Here is a 13,976-nt window from a genome sequence, read left to right as displayed (position 1 = left end):
TTCAAGATTAACAGGGAGACAATATGACAGACAAGACCAGGATTTGAACCCAGCTTTCTTAACTCTAGATAGGTCCTCTACTAACTGTGATATCTAGCAACAACAACAACCGGTGATCAAATTGGTTTAAATTACTGTGGAGGACCTCACCATGTGTTGTCCTGTTTTCTGACATCTGACTATGGTTCAGTATTACATTTGTATTCCAATTATTTCAAACAACAACAAAATATATTTTGGAAAAAAAAAGTATAACAAATAGATTGCCTTTTAGCAATTACATGTATATAATATGGTTTTCATCTTTGTGTTCTTTTTTTTTTTTTGGCCTATGTAGAAAGGACCGACTTTACTTTTAAGCAATGTGTTCTCTTGAACTGATGCCCCCCCCCCCCCCCCAAATTGATGAAGGTGGGATTGCAATAGTAGGGTAACAATCTAAAAATATGGTTTCCTTGTCATTTTCATGAACTGAATTGCAGATAGTTTGAAAAAAATAAAATTTTATTTTGAAACTGGCTGAAAGCATTGTCATGGTTGACTCACATTAAATTAATTTATACAAACATTAGAACAATTCAACATTGCAAGGTGTTGATGGTTCATTTGAATTATACCAGTGGTGCATTTGTTGGGGTAGGGGTGTCTTCAACATTCATTTACCACTTTTCTGCAAAACCCTGGATCCATCCCTATACACACTACTGGTCTAAGCACAAAACTAGCAATATAACACAGAGAATCATTACTTTTTTCTCCATTAATACCATCTAAAAAATAATGAGAAAAACACCTCTAACACTCTTGCAGACATGTGTACAGCATACACCTTCATTCATAACTTAAAATAATTAAAAAAAACACACACACAATATACAATCATGGGTAGGTAGTTACAAAAGCACTTGAATACGACTCGTTAGACAAAGGAAAGTCAAAGCCATGGTCATATTCCATACTAGTATAACCTCAATCATTTGCAATGTTCAAGCCATCTCTCCAAGCATTACTCTTCTTTAATATATGGATTTTATTTTTTGTAGAAATCTAAGAGGCAGACTTCGTGTACACATGTTGATGGGAAATATGGTTTCAGTCTTTTTTTCTTCAACATGAAGTTCTCAATTGTTCAGGTTATTCAGATCACCTGGAGAAAAGCTCTTTTTGTGAGTTTCCTTTTTTAGTGTCTTCTCTACTTTTGTTAGTTTTCCCTTTGTTGCACTTCAGATTCCTGTTTCTTTTGTTGCATTTTTTCTATATCTCTGAGTACCCCGTCTCTCATTCGCTGAAAAGTAAGTAAAATTTACAAAGACTACCTCATTCTGATAAATGAGTGTATGTGTTATAAAAGATACATATACAACAATTAGGCCAAATAAAAAAAAAATATGTGTGGTTCCAGTTACCCGACCGTCCCTATTTTACACCCCCCACCCTAAACTTTTTTATGGCAATTTTCATATTTTTTCTGGAATTTTCCCCAATTTCCATCAATGGTTCCAGTTTAAGTTTAAGTTTCAGCAATGACGGCCTCCTTGCACAACAAAGTGCAAGTGTTTAATAGTGTTAAATCCAAAACAAGCTAGCATGTAGGTGTCCCCTACCAATATTGACTAGTATTTTATCACACCACATCTAAATGTCATTTGCAAAGCAGTGATAGGTATTATTTAGAAAAATTAAGAAAATCATTTTGTTAAAAAAAAAAAACAACAACAAAAATCCCTACCTACCTACCCTAATTTTTTTGGAGGTGTAACCGGAACCACACATATTTTTTTGTTTGGCCTTAAATGATGGGTACAGTATTATTTCTGTAAGGCAAAACACAAAGTTCTTTAATGACAATAGGATGTGTCAAAACCCTAAGGCAAGGTAATCCGAATTAGGTTAACGTTAAATTGGTGGGGAATACCAAACTCGACATGAGACTAAATTTTGCGAGGAAATTCGAGCCGCGCTATAACAACTGGATATGCTTGACAACTGGAACTGCAAATGCTTGAAGTTAAAAGATGATGCGATTCAAGTATTTTTGTATGACAAATACATATTTCAAAGCCAGATGTTGAAGGATCATTAAAGATTATTGTGTAAATCTCTATACATGAAGAGAAGTCATGTTGAGGAAATTCGAAATAACGTAAATTCATGACATTTTGCAAAAATCACAAACTACAGATATTAACAAAAAAAATAATTATCCTTTACCTTCTTTTCTGTTACAGCATCCCACAACACAAAGCCTCCAGCTGCAGCTAAAAAGACAAAGGACACACGAAGTACGAGTTGAGATTGCGACACCGGCATATTATTAGACAGCCGTACATAAAATATTTCGTATACAATGGCCTCATATATAGTTTTACGTATTTCGTCTCGGAAGAACATTTTGTGACTTGCACTATTCTCAATGTTTGTGTGCATCAAATGAATTGATGATAGTTATATCTTCAAATAATTAAAGCTATCATAAAAATGATTGATGATACTTATATCTTCAAATAAATAAAGCTATCATAATCTTCCACTCTTGAATTTGAATTCTTAGCAGGGATTTTTTTTTTTTTTTTTTTTTTTTTTTTTTAGACAAATTGCTAGTCATTACTGAGTTTATTTCTAAAATTATTAGATTAAATAATGGTTTTACTTAAGTTTTTCTTCAATAAATTCTGCGCAATTTATTTGAAAAAAAAAAAAATCAATTTTGTTTAATCTCTTGAAGTAAAAAATAGAAGCACTGGTAGACAGCCTACCTTCAACCATCAATTAACAAATTTTAAAACACGTCATTATTTCTTACAGGTATCATCAACAAACAAGGGACATAATATTTTACACTTTTTACTTCAATTTAAAAGATAGCTCAAAACTTCTGCTCCTAATAGAATATAAATATATTCATATAATTTTGTAAGTTCCATGGTCACTACTGTTGAATCTTAAACCCCTGAGTATGCAAAGTGTCAATGTCTGATTAAGCCACCTATGAATACCTTAATATGACATTAACTTTGTGAACAAAGCATAATTTTTATTTTACATACACCCTCATAACTTTCTTTGATGAAACAGGCTTTTAGAGAAATTAATTTTTCTTTTTTACTTTACACAAGAAAACCACTAAAGACAATATGACTGATTTGCAAATCAATAACATGGCTAAATTTTTAATTGGCACAATATTTATTCACAAGAAATAAAGAAATTGAACAGAAAAATGATGCAGATTTTAATTTATATTTCAAGGTCAAAGAAACTGCAGAGGGTGTAATGAAAAGTTACAGTGAAGTAAAAAGATTATTCAAAATTGGTCAACCACAACAAATGGGACAGTTATACATTAAAATTAGGTTGCCTTCCTATTCAATCAATAAAATAAAATGAAATAGGAACAAGTATTTAATTTGAACAGATGTGTCATCTGCTAGATCATAATCTGTGCATCCATTATCTATATAAATATTGGCTGTGCAAGAACATGTATACGTATTTGTATCAACTTAAGACATTGGTGGTACATGTGTGAACAGTATATAAATGATACACCTGCTCCCTCTTCTTATCCCTAAACGATTTTTTGATTTCAATTATAATGTCAGCATTGTTACAACGCACTTTGAAAAATTACGCACTTTGAAAAATTTTTTCAAAGTGCGTTAATTTTTGGACCACGTTAACGCACTTTGAAAAAAAAAATTCTTTTCAAAGTGCGTTAATATCGACCATATTAACGCACTTTGAAAAAAAAAATTGTGCACAGCTTGGTCAATATTCTTTCAAATTTTAGGTATGATAAATAATTATTTGAACCTGGTTGGATAACTTTTCGGTGATGACGTCAGGATCTGAGATATAGACGTTTTAAAGATTTTTAGGAGTTGTCTTGTTTCCAAAGGTTCTCGTAACTGTTATAAAAAGGAAAAAGGTCTGAGAAATAATGGAGGAATGATTAGTTAATAGCACAGTTTCGTTTCTTTTTTTCTTTTCTTTTTTAAATTTTACCCAGTCTCTAATAAGTTCGGTAGATGTAGGTGTCGAGAAGTGACTTAAAGCATCGCATTTTTCTTAGGGAAAAGGGAGCAATCATGATTTTTCCATACCATGAAAATTCTCTCTCTCTCTCATCTATTTTTCTATCATATTCATCTATCTATCTATTGTGAACATATATGAAACAATGGTTGACTCATTTATTTGATAGTAAGAAAATAAACCTTGGCAACATTACTCACTCGACTGAAATTTTTACCTCGTTCACTAATACCCTTTTCTCAAAAAATTATGCAGTCAGATTACTTCGAAATCTGTAATTTGATATCATAAAAACGCTAGACATGTCAAATAGCGTGTTTTAATTACCATGTAAAAGCATTTTTTCTGAGGAATCATTGTGGATATATTTTTGAATAAAGGTTATGCGGCTTTCTTCTTTAATATAATAGGGTTCGTATTTTTTTTTTCAGGGAAGCTTATCTCAATTTTTTCATCTATTTTACGTTAACTCAAATTTATTGAGAGAAATAATATCAATGTCACACCAGTTATGTAAATACATATATTTGTGTACGAAAGATAGAGAGTTGGGCTGAGGGCCTTTCTACCTGCCATCTCCTCATTCTCGATGAGGGTAGATCAATTCATCTGCAGTTTTTCGAAAGAAATGTAACAAATTAATGTTGTCTATTATTAAAATCTAAGTCCACAATTTTTGTTTTATACTAGTACGTATTTTTTCAAAGTGCGTTGAGTGTCTCCAAAAAATTTTCAAAGTGCTTTGATTTAGTCCAAAATTTAACGCACTTTGAAAAAATTTTTCAAAGTGCGTTGCCACACAGCATAACAGGTAAATTTCATACAAATTTAATGCACATTTTTAATAACATTACAAAATACACTTGGAACAATTCTGAATTGCACTTTATCTTCACAGTTCAGTGAGCTTTAAAGTTGTTTTTTTTTTTTTACACTAGTAAATACTACATATATATGTGATACAAAAATGTTTGTATTCACAATAAATAATTTTATGTACTGATAATAAAATTCCAATCATTTAGTACAATATGTACACTGACTAGGATCACTAATATTAATAGTACACAGTTGTCACCAAGTACACAGTTGTCACTAGGTAACACAGTAGTTAGTTTATAGTACAAAGTTAAAATTCATCTTGATAAAGATCTTCCCTTTATTTCCACATCTTCAGACTCCTTCTGGAAATCAGCTAAGGTTTGTGGAAACTCATTGATGTAGTTAAATTGCTGAAATACACATGTAATTTAAATTTATTAACTGTACTTCATTGCCAATCATCGAGGGCATTGGTAATCATGTAGTTGACTTAAATACAAGAAGATTCAAGAATTTTCTTAAATATTATACAGAAGTTGTGTCATACCCCCCTCCCCACTCAACTGGTTTGAGGGTATGACACAACTTCTGTCAAATCTTTGTGAGCTTCTCCAATTAAGGAAACAGACTTTTCACTTCAGTTCTTAACCAGTGACCTTGTTCAAATGATCTTGGTTCAGGGTCACTGCACACTAGAAAGTCACAAGCAATCTTTTTCTGATAAATTTGACCTTGTCCAAATGACCTTGGCTTAGGGCACACCACACTTTGAGGTCATGAGCAACGCTTGTCTTTAGCTTCTTTTATACCTGCATTGCAAAGCTATGACCTAAACAAGAATTATACATTTTTGATTCCTTTTGGGCTTCTGGGTTGCAAATAACATTTCAAACCTTAGGGGCCATGTGGTACCTCACTTTACAAGTTTTATCTAGCCCACATTGTTATTTTGGGGCCCAAAATTTTCTCTCCACTTTGTAAAAAAAAAAAACTTTCTCAATCTTTTCAAATTTTAATCTCTGAGAAGTATACTTTACTGTCCACAGTCTTTAATTTCCCTGATGATTTCGACACCATGAATGAATGACATCGCATCATTTCCTACATTTTGAGACCTCATAAAGTTATAATGTTAAGGTGATTAAGGTTCTAGAAAACACCTTGTAGGTAGGGGATCAGTGAAAATGCATTTATTTGTAGAATCAAAGCATGGTCAGGTTCTGATAAAATTCTTACTCGCCATGTGGGTGATTACATCCTCAAGAGCTGGTTGCCCACAGGCATAATTACTAGCATTTGCTAGTTGGTGGGTGGTTATTTGCAACCCTGGGGCTTGTTCAAATTACCTTAAATAGGGTGTTGACACACTCTCAGATTCTAAGCAACCTTTGAGCCTTGTAGGAGCTTACAATGTTTCTCCATTGAAAAGTTTAACCCCACAAATGAAATGGAATGAAATGACAGATAAACATAATGGTTCTTATATACAGTGTATGTCTCCCTCTCCCAGCTTTTTCTACAGTGGTCTGAGAGGACTCATAAAATTAAACAGAAAATATTTTGAGACAAAAAAAAAAACAACATACTTTAACAGTCTGAACAGCTCTTGGTCCTCTCAGTTCTTTCATTTTCTCTATTGCCTTCTCTGGGGTAATCTCAGAATCCAATGACAACAAAAAACAGGCACCAACTGAAATGTCAAAATAGAAAAATGAACAGGAAAGTCCAAAATAATATCTAAAAGGAAATATTAGTGATAAACAATTTCAATTTTTTTATTTGAATGAACAGGAAAGTCCAAAACTATATCTAAAAGGAAATATTAGTGATAAACAATTTCAATTTTTTTTTTTAATTTTTAGTCTAGGAAAATCAAATATATAGTTTATTGTCCTTTATTTTACAAATATTTTGTAATTTTTCACCTTAAAAAAAAAGAAGAAATATCTACATAGGACATGAATGCCCTGTCCAAGGTTCATTAGTAATGCAAAATGAAAATGATGTACCTTGACTCTTTGTTTAAGATTTGGGTAAATGAGGAAAAATGAGGCCAAGGTCACAGGGAAAGTTAAGGTCAGAAAATTATGACACAATTGAATAGCTCTCACCAATTTGTATAAGTGAATGAAGGTTTATGAAAATATCTTGAATAGTTTCTTTAAAACTGAGTTTTATATAGAATGAATAGTAAAGTCAAAGGTCAAGGTAAAAAAAAAATTGTTGAAGGGTTTGGCTTAATTATAGCCTTTTTTCTGACAGCCCTGCAAGTCACATATAATGATCTTACCCACACAAGATCTTCCCAATCCTCCATAGCAACTGAAAATAAAAAAGAAGCACATCATTGATCATGTAAATACCAGAATGATTGACATAATAACTAATAGCAAAATCAGTGTGAAAGGCTTGTTCATATACATCTCTTTATAATGGAACAGAACAAATCTTGAAATGTAGGTCATTTTAAAGTTTGAAAACATTTTGTGAACTGAATAAATATAAGGAATTGTTTTATAACGAATCAAAATTTTGGGTTCCTAGCACTTCATATTATAAGTGTGTTTTACTGTAATTAGCCCTTTCACGATAACTGCGGTACTACTCTTTTGCAGGGCAAATTAATAACGTTTGGCGAAGTTTTTGTTGACAGATAATTAAATGACGTATATAAAACAATTGCTTTTACGTCATATTTCACCAAAATATATCATTTTGCCCTGCAAAAGAGCAGTACCGCAGTTATCGTGAAACAGTTTATTAACAAATCGGAATTTTCTGCAAATATGCATATCTGTACAGTATGTCCTCATTAACTACAAAGTTTCCTGAAATTCTGTTGAGCAGTTTCAGAGGAGTTGTGCTGACAAGAACAGGATTGATGGAACGACTGTGAACATGTCAAAAACATTATACCCTCCACAACTTATTTTGTGGGGTATGATAAGCATCATTAGTATTAATTATCCAAATGCAATCAAAATTGGTCCAGGAAAAAATCCTGTGGAAAATGACTGACAACAAACCATGGATTTATGGAATGCACTCAGTTAATGGAGAGTGTATATGATATGATAATCTAATATTCTTTATTTAAAGTTCAGTTTATAACAATAACATTTATAGCTCTCTGGAGCTATTTGCTGACTAGTATGAATGATGCTTCATCCATACATATTTTGAATATGTGAACTCATCAGCATCTGATTATATACATATACCACTGGGACTCTGAGACTATATGTCACATATATATATATCATCTAAGCAAGTTGAGTCATGGGAGAGTTAATATTTGAAGAATTAACCTAAACAAAGTATGGCATGACATACGAGAACAAATCTTCCCTAAAATATACAAGAAAGGATCTTCCGTGAAAATGAATAAAAACAAATTCCATTTTGAATATTACTAATTATACATGTATGATGACTGTAATAGATAGTAATACATCCAGGCATTTTAGCAGTGAAAACTGGAATAATAGTATTCATCTATACAAGTTTGATTTTGGTATAACTGTTCCAGGATATTCAATTTAGCATACATGTATTTTTAATGGACTGTATTATTCACATCTTTCTTTTAAAATAAAACTTTATACAGTATATCACTTCTACTTTACATGCTATTATTCTCATAAGACAATAGTGTTGTATTTTTTTGAAAGAAATAATTTCCCTTTGTAAAAAAAGGTATAAGAGTTAATTACTGACAATTAACTTCTGACAAGAAGTTGGAGACAAAACAAAAATTATGGCTTATTAAACTTCTTTCAAATAAAAATTGAATGACATTATATCTTACTGTATGATGGCTTTCCTCTTGTTGTTAAGACTGATCTTGAGTTCCTCTATGATCTTCATCAGTTGAGCTGTGGTTGGTGGCTGACCATCTGGAAAAGGGAAATGATGGACAGTAAGGCCCGCTCCAGATAACTCGTGAAGTAGCCACTGGACCCGGTACTTAGTTAGTTCCCCCTTACTGCACAAACAGTATACATCTTGCACTTCCTCAGAAACCAAATATTCTGAAATAGGAAGATGTTAAAAACTTGTACATTGTAGGAAAATTTTAAGATTTTTGGTCAACATGCTTGGCTTTAATAGTTATTAAAAATAAGGCCAACAATGAACAAGTTCAAATTCTGGAAGCTTTGAGATCAAGGAACACTCAGTTTAGATACTGGTTCACAGTAGTTATAGAAATGTTTTTTAAAGGTTCTTCAAAACACAATTTATCCATGCATACAATATATTGATCATGATTTTTTATTGGTATTATCATGGGGGGGGGGATAGGGTAAAAGAAAAGGGGAGCTAGGACATGGGAATGGGCAGAGGAAGTAAAGGGAGGGAGAACAGGTTTGAAGATGGGAGAAAGGGGGGAGGGAGCAAAAGAAGATGAGAAGAAATTGGGGGAAAGGGGGAGTCTAAAAGAGGGAGGGTAGAGAGAAGGAGTAGGCAAGTGGAAAGAACAAGAAGAGGGGGAGAGGAGAGGGTACACATAGGAAGAAGATAGGTACTTCTACTCCTATGTTTATTCTATTAAGAAACAATATATTTATACTTATGTCATTCTCCAGGGATCTCCACACATCCTTGAAGCGGCACCCTATAGTAATAAAAATATTGTATAATATTTAAAGGAGTTAGATAAATAAGTCTCACAACTTGTAAGTCTTATATAACATACATCAGATTCCTACTGTGGCCCTTATGAACATATGATGCACTAATAAATCAATTTTTTAAAAATTAAGGTAAAAGAAAATATTGAAATGTATAAAAGACGTAAATAATTTACATGATTTTTGTCTCTGGATGTATGAATCTATACTGTGACATACCAGGTAATGACGTGATTCCAACTGGAGATTCAAAACCATAGCATGTTAGATCTAGCCTGCAAGCATATAAAAATACAATAGAGATCATTAAAAAGAGGACTGTAAAGAAGATGGGTGAATATGACGAGCGAAAAGCCTATAGTGTGACAAACATTAAGGTAAAAAAATTAAATTTTAATTATATCAAAAAATTCCTTGATATTTCATCTAACATTAAATATACTTTATGTAAAATCTCTACAGATTGCAAAAATCTCAAAAAGATTGAAATTATTTGCTTATGAAATATTATACACACACTAAAGAGGGCAAAAAGAGTCATTTTCTCATACTATAACACTATTTTTCGTTATGAGTGGGTCTTGGCTCCATTTTTTTGAAAGTTAATCCTCAAAGTTTGCATAAAAATATACATTATTTGGTTTCCAAAAACATGGAGCAAAGACCCACTATACCTTAAAAATAGACTTTTATGACATAACATTCGCATCTTTTCGAGAAACACTTGAAGTCCATTAAGTCAAGGGTCATATCACAAACATGATTTAAATGCCACTATTCATCAGGACTTGTGTAGTCTAGTGGTTAGCGTGCTAGCCTCGAAAGAAAATGATACTCAGGATTTTTATTGCTAGGGTTCAATCCCCACGAATATCACATTATATATTTTTAATAAAAGAATAAATTTTGCCGAGAAAATTTTGCTCAGAAAAGTTTTGTTTATTATAATTTCATAAATTACAATAATGAGAACTTTACTCTAAATACTAAATTCACAAATTGAAATGATTTTTATATATCTGAAGCTATAGGCTTTCTGCACGCTATGTTCACCCATCTCCTTTCTTTTATAGGAAGAGTAAAACAACCCAGAAACAACCTCAGAAGATTATTAAAATAATAAAGTATTACATTGAGAATGTAAATCACATACAGAGTTCAGTAGAGACTACATGGTATAAATCAAACAAATATATAGAATGAGAATTCTGTCAATATCCTGAGTTAGTGAGCTCTAACCCAACACATTATGATTATCGATATCGCCAATGAAAAACAAGAATAATGATCTTTTATAGACCATGAAATATCCAGCGGTGATAAGTCAACTTCGCCAGAATCATCGTCTGAAGAGTCGAATCCCTGTTCAGTAGCTGCAGTGCTTAATTCTTCAGACATTGATATAGCAGTTTCTACTTTCATATTTGTTCGGGATCGGGATGGCAAGAAATTCAATTTCAAATTTCGCGCTGTATATGTTTCACTTTCATGACGATTTCGTACCCCCTTTTACTGACTTAAACACTTAAAAACATTTTTTTCAATTACCAGATGTGACCAAATAATTTGATAGTAATAAACAGATCTTAGATTTCATAGAATTTAAGATTACAAAAATGGCACACATTGTTATTATGAAAACTCAAGATATGTTCCGAAAAAAGCTCTCGTTGGAAACATCCAAGATGGCGGGTTAGAGCATAAACAGTCTGGTTTTGGAGCTACTGTTATATGTATAGGTCAGTATTTTGTCTATTTAACACGAAAAGCCATTCGTTTGTTTGTTGTTAATTGAGTTTAATAGCATACAATAAATTGATTTCGGTAATTTATTGCTTTGTCTCTATCCATATGTCCTCTGTACAGGGCACCTGCACCCGTTCAATAAGCGTAAGAGAAAATGTATGCTTGTTTACTAATATGTTGACGGTGCAACTGTTGGGGCGGTGCAATCGTTAGGGCGAGCGCAGATGTGTATTACTGTACACCCATTCAGTTTTAAGGTAGGTCCACCTCTTCAAACCGCACGACACATTTGGAACCGGGGACGTCTTGAATGTGACGTCACATGACGTCGTATGTTAGTTGTATTACCCAAATCGAAGTCTGAAAACAGCAAATTTTTAACAAAGAACGTTTAATCAACTATTTATCTGCAATATCAATTTAATCAAGGTGAGTTTATTATTAAGTGAACTTTTGTTTTTACTGCGAGTCAGAACATAGTTAGCAGCGGGATGATTTGGTGTTGCATGATTTGGTCTCAAGGTTACTGCCGGAAAAAAATCATTTGGATCAATTTGCACAGTCCAAATTTTCTCTTCACCCATATGTTGCTATAAGAGCTTGCAGTGTTGAGCGGTACTTTGCGCTGCTCGCAATAACATGCTAATAACAAGAGGCCATGGACCACATGGCTCACCTGAGCAGTTTGACTTGGAAAAAGCAGAAGTCAGTATTGAAAAGTTTAAACATAAAAGTGATCCAAGGGGAGAGATGATTTGAACAAACTTGAATCCACACTACCTGAGGATGCTTCTTAAAAAACACGACATCATGATTTTGATGTTCTTCAGAAGAAAATTTTTATTGATATATCCATTCCTTTATATTCCTTTGTATAACTTAGATCTCCTGTTGTGGCCCCCTATACTCCTTGGGGGGGGGGGGGGAGAGAGAGAGAGAGAGGAGGTGTCATGATTTGAACAAATTAGGATCTAAATTACCCGAGGGTGCTTAATATGATTAATCTTGACTTTGCTGTTCTTGAGAAAGAGATTTTTAAAGATTTTTCCTATGCATTCCTATTTAAAATTTGATTGACCATTGTGGCCCCACCCTACCCCCAGGAGTCATGATTTGAACAAATTTGATTCTACACTACCTGAGGATGCTTCCATATAGATATGACAAATCAAGGCTTTGCTGTTCTTGAGAGGAAGATTTTTAAAGATTTTTTCTATGTATTCCAGTATAAAAATTTGATAGCCCATTGTGGCCCCACCCTACCTCTGGGGGTCATGATTTGAACAAATTTAAATCTACATTATCTAAGGATGATTCCATATAAGTTTCATATTTTCTAGCCCAGTGGTTCTAGAAAAAAGATTTTTAAAAGATGCCATTAATTTTTCACTAATTCATAATTATCTCCCCTTGGAAAGAAGGATGGCCCTTCATTTGAACAAACTTGAATCCCCTTTACCCAAGTATACTTTGTAGCAAGTAGCAAGTTTGGTTGAATTTGACTTAGTGGTTCTTGAGAAGAAGACAGAAATGTGAAATGTTTACAGAAAGACAGACAGATGCCAACAAAATGTGATCAGAAAAGCTCACTTGAGCCTTATGCTCAGGTAAGCTAAAAATAAGTTCAGAAGGTAGGATTTTGTTTTTATTTATTTATTTTTTTGGGGGGGGGGGGGGCATAAAGGCATAAATTTTAAATGCAATTTTTTAAAGACAGTTTGCTCTCTTCTTGTAGCTCTAAAAATCACTATCAAAAGTGACCTTACAATCTATAAACCGTCATATTTGTAAGAATTGCAATTTCAGGATTTCACAACCAAATAAAAAATATTTGGGTTGGTGCATAAAATTAAGTTTGGCCAGGTAACCATAAACAATTTTTTTTTCTTAAGCCTTATCGTGTACATTCTCTTACTCTAGAGAGTAGGAACTGTAATAGTAAATAAATTTTGTTCTTTTAGTGGCTTTAAATAAATAGAAAGATGTGGCCTAGAAAAAAATTAACTATGTACCCTATTTTTTCAGCCTGAAAGGGAAACAAAACATATTTTTTTCTAGGCCTGTTTATAAATATGTGCATTATGTTTTGCTCAATGTTCAGATTTAATTATAATTAATATACATGTATGTAATAAAATTAATTATATGTGTATATACATGTACATGTACACGCACCAACTTTAATTAATGCACACATACATAAGTGACAATATCTCCAATCATTTGCTTGTGAATATAAAGCAGTCAAACAAGTACAAAAATTGTTTTATTACCCATTTACTCAAACTTTAAATACACACCAATTCAGATACTGTTCTAAAATATTTGTGCACAGTGCACTTCATGAAATATTGTCTTTTTTTCTTAGTTTTGGACAGGCATAATGCCAAGCACCATTGTCCCAATCAATCTAACCAGGAGTCACTCCTTGAAGGCTGCCCCAGAGGGGTTGAGGTATGGGAACTTTGAAGGGATTGTTTACCTGCCACCAATAAAATCCGACTCTTCTGTAGGTGTGCAAAATTATTCAAAGTTTAACAACCAACAAATTTACAAGACTATTTGTGACTGGTTTGATTCCTGGAGGCCATGGCAACAAAAGACTCTGTTGTATGGTATAGTAGACAGGTAATAAATTTATGTTAAATAAGAAATATTTTAAGAGTGTATGAGAAATTTAACATAGTATCATCATCTTACTTGTATTATGCAAAAAGAAATTACAGAAGTAAAACTATATGC

At 32.8% G+C, this 13,976-nt stretch overlaps 2 protein-coding genes and 1 long non-coding RNA gene across 3 annotated transcripts in view; 1 reads left to right on the top strand and 2 right to left on the bottom strand.

Moving 5' to 3' along the window:
- Nucleotides 1–486: 486 nt before the first annotated feature.
- Nucleotides 487–2,329, bottom strand: LOC133182857 (uncharacterized). The gene is made up of 2 exons (XR_009720560.1): nucleotides 2,212–2,329; nucleotides 487–1,285 (listed from the first exon to the last, which is right to left on the bottom strand). It is a non-coding gene; the product is annotated as an uncharacterized LOC133182857 (long non-coding RNA).
- Nucleotides 2,330–4,847: 2,518 nt separating this feature from the next.
- LOC133183806 (cyclin-dependent kinase inhibitor 3-like) lies at nucleotides 4,848–10,944 on the bottom strand. Its single transcript, XM_061318711.1, has 7 exons — nucleotides 10,789–10,944; nucleotides 9,708–9,763; nucleotides 9,428–9,472; nucleotides 8,666–8,888; nucleotides 7,148–7,179; nucleotides 6,444–6,547; nucleotides 4,848–5,267 (listed from the first exon to the last, which is right to left on the bottom strand). Exons 1-7 carry the CDS (start codon nucleotides 10,908–10,910, stop codon nucleotides 5,172–5,174), a joined length of 678 nt encoding a protein of 225 aa, XP_061174695.1. The 5' UTR covers nucleotides 10,911–10,944; the 3' UTR covers nucleotides 4,848–5,171.
- A 200-nt stretch (nucleotides 10,945–11,144) lies between these two features.
- Nucleotides 11,145–13,976, top strand: part of LOC133182820 (uncharacterized) — a 44,800-nt gene continuing 41,968 nt past the window's right edge. The window contains exons 1-2 of the mRNA XM_061317665.1: nucleotides 11,145–11,227; nucleotides 13,603–13,862. Coding sequence (XP_061173649.1) covers nucleotides 13,618–13,862 — 245 coding nt within the window. The 5' untranslated portion in view covers nucleotides 11,145–11,227; nucleotides 13,603–13,617. The remainder of the gene's footprint in view (nucleotides 11,228–13,602; nucleotides 13,863–13,976) is intronic.

Source organism: Saccostrea echinata, unplaced genomic scaffold (genome assembly GCF_033153115.1).
Source record: "Saccostrea echinata isolate AGI-Se365-2 ecotype Australia unplaced genomic scaffold, CSIRO_AGI_Sech_v1 ptg000009l, whole genome shotgun sequence".
Taxonomy (NCBI): Eukaryota; Metazoa; Mollusca; class Bivalvia; order Ostreida; family Ostreidae; genus Saccostrea; species Saccostrea echinata.
The sequence above is the reverse complement of the archived record's forward strand: the minus strand, read 5'-3'. Positions and strand labels throughout refer to the sequence as shown.

Excerpts from the sequence above, each read along its gene's own strand:
- LOC133183806 (XM_061318711.1), bottom strand. The coding sequence starts at position 10,910 with ATGAAAGTAGAAACTGCTATATCAATGTCTGAAGAATTAAGCACTGCA. Across the intron at positions 8,889-9,427 it reads ATCCCTGGAGAATGACATAA|AATATTTGGTTTCTGAGGAA; the intron begins GTATAAATATAT and ends TTCCTATTTCAG. Across the intron at positions 7,180-8,665 it reads AAGAGGAAAGCCATCATACA|TTGCTATGGAGGATTGGGAA; the intron begins GTAAGATATAAT and ends TTTTATTTTCAG.